The sequence below is a fragment of the Chenopodium quinoa genome, unplaced genomic scaffold (assembly GCF_001683475.1).
Source record: "Chenopodium quinoa cultivar QQ74 unplaced genomic scaffold, ASM168347v1, whole genome shotgun sequence".
Lineage (NCBI taxonomy): Eukaryota > Viridiplantae > Streptophyta > Magnoliopsida > Caryophyllales > Amaranthaceae > Chenopodium > Chenopodium quinoa.
Window position 1 is genome coordinate 331,344 of NW_018745170.1, and position 6,022 is coordinate 337,365.

The following is a 6,022-nucleotide window of genomic DNA, read 5'->3' on the forward strand; positions in this document are numbered from 1 at the left end:
TGACATGATGACACATGAGAGCCATTTTCGTTATGTACTCACTAGTCCATGAAATAATTTGCCCGTGGCCCTATTGCAGTGCTGCTCCGCCTGCTCGCCTCCGCCTAGCAAGGTAGGTAATCAACTAATCATCAATTGATTTTTTTTTGTGAAATCTGTTTTGTGTAATTGTGTTTTGTGTAATTGTGTTTTGTGTAATTGTGTTTTGTGTAATTGAAATCTCTTGAACTTATTAGTTATTACTTATGTGAAATCTGTTTTGTGTAATTGTGTTTTGTGTAATTGTGTTTTGTGTAATTGAAATCTCTTGAACTTATTAGTTATTACTTATGTGAAATCTGTTTTGTGTAATTGTGTTTTGTGTAATATGTTTATGTGATTATGTCATTATGTGAAATTGCTTGATTTAGACCATTTAGTTGAATATTTATTCAAATAATTTTTCTGGAGAATATTGCTTGATTTAGTTCAATATTTATTCAAATTTCAGAATGAAGAGAAAACATACTCCAAATGAAATGCAAAACATTACTAGCTTCTTTGCTAAAAAGAATCCTACTCCAACTTCTCTTCCACATCCAACACAAAATGAACAAACTATAACTCCACCTCAAGAAAGTGAGCAACTTTCATCTCCATCTCATTATTCAACTCAAAATTCCCCTCAAAATGAACAAGGCCAATGTTCTCCTAATGCCCCAATCTTTGGAGAAAGATTAAGTGAACATGAATTTGCTAATCTTCCACAAGATCCAGGAAAGAGGAGAAAAATGAGTCAATTTCATAAAGATGATAGAGATTTAGTGAGAAGAATTTACATTCAAAGAAAGCCTTGTCAGCCCAAAGACTTTACATTTCCTCAAACTTCTATTTTTGGCAAAAATCGTCGCTTTTGTGCTAAGTGGTTTGATACTTGGACTTGGCTTGAGTATAGTGTGGAAAAGGATGCTGCCTATTGTTTCCCTTGTTATCTATTCAAGGATGAAAATGCCTTTGGAGGTGATGCTTTTGTTAGTGATGGTTTCAAATCATGGAATCGATCGGATTTAATAAGAAAACATGTCGGTAAACACTTGAGTGCACATAATAATGCTGTTTTAGCTATGGATTTGTTCAAGAAACAAAATTCAAGCATCACACAAGCCTTAACAAAACAAACCGCTGAGAGTACAAATGCATATAGGACGCGACTTGAAGCTTCAATTGAATCTATCCAATGGCTTTTACTCCAAGGGTTGCCTTTCCGTGGTCATGATGAAAAAGAAAGTTCCTTAAGAAGAGGTAACTTTCTTTCACTTTTATCCCTTATTTCCAAAGGTAATCCTGAATATTCTAAAGTTGTTTTCAAAAATGCTCCTAGTAATTGTCAACTTACTTCTCCTAAAGTCCAAAAAGATATCATAAATGCATGTGCAAAAGAGACCACTAAAGCAATGCTTGAAGATATTGATGGTGGTTTATTTTCTATCCTTGCTGATGAGTCCGCTGATGTTTCTGACAAGGAACAATTGGCTCTTTGTTTGAGATATGTTAATAGAAAGGGAGAAGTGTGTGAGCGTTTACTTGGTATTGTAAATGTTGTAAACACTGCTTCTTTGACTCTCAAAACTGCTATTGAATCCTTATTAATGGAGCATTCTTTGTCTTTCTCTCAAGTACGGGGTCAGGGTTATGATGGGGCAAGTAATATGCAAGGTTCTATTAATGGCCTTAGGACTCTTATAGAGAATGAGTGTAAAGAAGCTTATTTTGTCCACTGCTTTGCTCACCAACTTCAATTAACTCAAGTTGCACTTGCTAAAAAGAATTCAGATTGTGCTTGGTTATTTGTTGATGTACTTGCACCTCTCTTGAATTTTGTGGGGGGTTCACCAAAAAGGAAAGAGTTTCTTCGTGAAAATCAAGCTCAAAGAGTGGTGGATGCATTGTCTCTAGGTGAACTTGAAACGGGTTCAGGTTTAAATCAAGAACGTGGATTAGGTAGACCTTGTGATACTCGTTGGGGATCTCACTTCAAGACAATCTTGAATGTACTTGATTTATTCCCTGTAATCCTTGGTTCTCTTGAGGATATTGCAAAAGTATCTGATACAATAGATTCTAATAGAGCTCAAACACTTACAAATCTTCTGATGTCCTTTGATTTTGTGTTCGTGGCACACTTGATGGTTAGTATATTTGCGATAACAAATGCTTTGAATGTGGCCTTACAAAAGCACGATCAAGACATTGTGAATGCAATGGCCATGGTTAATGTAACCAAGACTAATTTGCAAAAAATGAGAGATGAAGGATGGGATTCTCATATGGAAAAGGTAATTTCTTTTATTGGTGACTATGACATTGCAGTTCCAGATATGGAGGCTAAATATGTTGTTCCCGGGAGGAGGTTGTTTAGAGGTAAATGCCCACAAGTGTCTAATCTACATCATTTTCGAGTTGAAGTTTTTTTTGGTGTCATTGATCTTCAATTGCAAGAACTTGAAAATCGATTTCCCGAAATAACTAAAGAACTACTTGTGTGTATGTCTTGTTTGAGTCCTGTGGATCGTTTTTCTAAGTTTGATAAGGAAAAATTGATTAAGCTTGCAAAATTCTATCCTAATGAATTTCCAAGTTCAGAATTGATAGTCTTTGGTCATACACTTGATAGTTACATTTGTTCTGTTAGAGGAGATGAAAGGTTTTGGAATTTGAAGGGTCTTAGTGATCTTTCAATCAAATTGGTTGAAACGGGATTGTCTGAAACTCATGATAGGGTCTATTTACTTTTGAAGTTGGTGTTGCTTCTTCCTGTCGCAACGGCAAGTGTGGAAAGAGTATTTTCTGGCATGAAGCAAGTGAAAGACAAACTACGAAATAGCATGGGAGATCAAATGTTGAATGATTGTTTAATTACTTATTTGGAGAATGATTTGTTTTTGAATGTTAGCATGGAAGATATCATGAATCGATATCAAAACATGAAAACTCGTCGAGAACTATTTTAATAAGTTTGCATTACTATTTAGTTGTCTTTTGTAGTATTATATGAACATTTGGTTGTATTTTGTACTGTTTGAATATTTGGATGTATTTTTTAGTACTATTATTTGGTTGTTTGGTAAATTTTTTTTTTTACATATTTGATTATCGATTGTGACTCACCAGTCGGAAAATCCTGGGTCCGCCACTGGAGACAACAGTCACCAATGTCAAATGGATGCACTACAAATACGAACAACAAGCAGTCCAAGAGCTTCTTGCAAGTGTCTCCGATGATGACGGCTGAGCCTACAATGGCAGTGCCAATGACGATAATGAACTTTCGAGTTTCAACCCTAAGCATCATAAGCCACAAAGCGAAGATGAGGAACACAAGGAGGGCTTCTGTAAATTTGTTCAAGGCTTCGAATAATTTTTTATTAGCCTTCAGTGCACTAGCTAGTGTTTCCCGGTACTTGAATGCCTTTACCTGTGGCAAAAATATAAGTCATAGGTATGATGAGGTAGGGGCGCAGCTAGGATTTGAAAATCACAGTGGCAGAGACTAATTCATCTATTCATCAGCCAGTTATTAAAAAAAATCATTCATCTTATTCTTAGGAGAGAACGTCTCACCATTACTATAAAACATTAGAAAGTTACACTGAAAAAGAGTTACAAGTCATACTTTTAACATTCAAAAAAGCTTATTATGAGATCGTCTCATACAAGATAAACACGGAAATACAAGAGGAAAAAAGCAATGCACGTACCATTAATTCCATTAGATCATCCTCTGTGATTTGTTTATCAACCAAACGGCACATTACTGCTGATACTTGATCTTTAGGCTGAACTTTCGCTTTGATGTACATCTTTATTTTATTCCTTCCATTATGTACACGAGAAATTGATTAGATTATTTTAAATTGTTACCATTAATTAAGATAATCCTCATGCATGCATCATGTGGATCCAATATACTTCAAAAAGAAGTTACTCCATACTGAGGTATGTTCGATCAATTCAATTTTTAATGCAATTAATTGCTTAATTCAGTAATGATCAGATTATATCTTTTTTATTGTGTTTATTTATCGTTAATATAATTCCTAATTAGAAAACAAAATTCATATTTGAAAAGTACACATTAATATGTATCTGTTGACACTTGACACCTCCTTTAATAAGTATTATCTAAACGATTAGTGTAGAAATAAGACAAAGTTCAAATCAAGCTAGATCAGATCATATTATATTAAAAACCTATTAAACCCTAAATTTATGCATGAAATTAAGAAAAGAGATGCATGCTTACATTGAATCTTCACTTTGAGCCAACAAGGAATAGATGTACTTGGCAGCTTCAATTGCACCATCTTCAGATTCAATCTTCTTGTCTTCTCCATCAACAAGCTTATAGGTCAAATTTTCGTTATCAAAAAACCAGTTGATGACCTTCTGCATCCCCCAACATGAAACATTCTTCTGATTCACTTGATCACTAAGACTAGGCATCTTCTCCTTCCAATCACACATACGTTGACACAAATTCGGCTCACCAATATCGTACGTATCAGCACGAGGAGTGAGCCTATTAATCACATGTTGATGCATCAATGCATCATTAACTCTTTCAAAGAACTTGCTAATGTGAAAGGAAGACTTTGCCATTAGTAATACTACATCTTTTAGTAACCAAAAAACAGAACCAATTATTATGGTAATTAGGGTAACGGTTATTATAGGAAATGTCTTAGCAAATTTTTTCTTAAGTTTTTCATTTTGATCTTCCTTCATACCTAAGTAACTTGGGTCTTCTACCACCCAAAGCCAAGCAACAAGTATAATACTAAACCACAATACAACCCAAGCACTCTCGATTAACTCGACAGTGTAGTAGACCACATTTTCCCTAGCCGCGGCAGCCACCCCAAATAGTTCAAACTTCGTGTCTATGAAAATAACCATGTAATGAAGTAATTTGCTTAAGAGAGGGCCACATAAGAGGACCGTTACGAGCAAGCTCCATTGCCACATTGCTATACCACTCGGTGGGGCCTTTCGTAGTGACGGAACTGTAAAACTTGCCACGCATATAGCTGCCGCCACCAAGAAAACAACCAAGTTGCACCAAAATAGGACCTTTTTTCTTATGCCACGGTCGAATTTAATGTACGTTATGCTCGAATTATCGTCTATTATGCTCGAATTAGCATTATCTGTTATTCGAACGGAGGTTTCATTGCCTTGTGGAGTAGACATTGATCCCCTATCATAAATTAGTTAAGACTTTAAATTATAAATAAAATGTATCATTAAAAATAACATTAGTTCATTGCAAGTAATTAATTAATTCGAAGATACACGTACATTGAAACAAATCAAACGAGATCAATCCATATTTGTGTTAAGAGAACAATTAATAACACTTACCAAAATTTAAAGGTCCTTGTTGAACAATTAACCCTTTGTGAGCTTTGAGCGAGCTAGCCAGATAAAAGAGAGAAATAATGTATACACAAAATAATTGAACAAATTTTAAGATTGATGATATAAAATTTTGTTGCTACTAACTATGGGGTCGAATTACGGAGTATATATATAGAACAATATGTAGGTAGCATTATTACAAAAAAATTAAAATTGAACATAAATTTATTCTCTTAAGTACAATGTCAACTGTTAATGAACGAATTTACTTTGCGTAATTGCTGCTTAGTAGAATAAATTAAAGTCGTACTAATCTCATTTGGTTAAGTAATGTCTATTCTTTTTCAATTCATGAATTGATCTTGTCAAAAAATTCATCAATTCATACTGTGTATTCTCTTAGTTCCTAATTAAATAGTTGAGTTTCTGGTCAAAGTCAATCTGATCTTCTCCCTTTTTACTCTCTAGGGTTCTCAAAACTCAAAGTGTATTGGTTACACCATAAAACTAATGTCTATTCTCTTTTTCAAAATATACTGATATAGGAATAGCTCAGGTAGTTAAAGATTTTCTCCCGATTTCAGGGGATCCTAAGATTAATTTTCATTACCAGCCATCAAGGCTC

The 6,022-nt window shown here is 34.5% G+C and overlaps 2 protein-coding genes across 2 annotated transcripts; one reads left to right on the forward strand and one right to left on the reverse strand.

The window, feature by feature from the left end:
* The first annotated feature begins 491 nt into the window (after window positions 1-491).
* On the forward strand, window positions 492-3,533 carry LOC110710204 (zinc finger MYM-type protein 1-like). Its single transcript, XM_021888476.1, has 2 exons — window positions 492-2,889; window positions 3,409-3,533. Exons 1-2 carry the CDS (start codon window positions 492-494, stop codon window positions 3,531-3,533), a joined length of 2,523 nt encoding a protein of 840 aa, XP_021744168.1.
* A 745-nt stretch (window positions 3,534-4,278) lies between these two features.
* Window positions 4,279-5,229, reverse strand: LOC110710205 (mechanosensitive ion channel protein 9-like). Its single transcript, XM_021888477.1, has one exon. It carries the CDS (start codon window positions 5,227-5,229, stop codon window positions 4,279-4,281), a length of 951 nt encoding a protein of 316 aa, XP_021744169.1.
* Between the last annotated feature and the right edge of the window lie 793 nt (window positions 5,230-6,022).

Bases quoted from the DNA above. Each gene is read 5' to 3' on its own strand.
- LOC110710204 (XM_021888476.1), top strand. From the start codon at position 492: ATGAAGAGAAAACATACTCCAAATGAAATGCAAAACATTACTAGCTTC. The intron at 2,890-3,408 runs GTTTAATTACTT...ATTTTTTATTAG, and splicing joins AGATCAAATGTTGAATGATT to CCTTCAGTGCACTAGCTAGT.
- LOC110710205 (XM_021888477.1), bottom strand. From the start codon at position 5,229: ATGTCTACTCCACAAGGCAATGAAACCTCCGTTCGAATAACAGATAAT.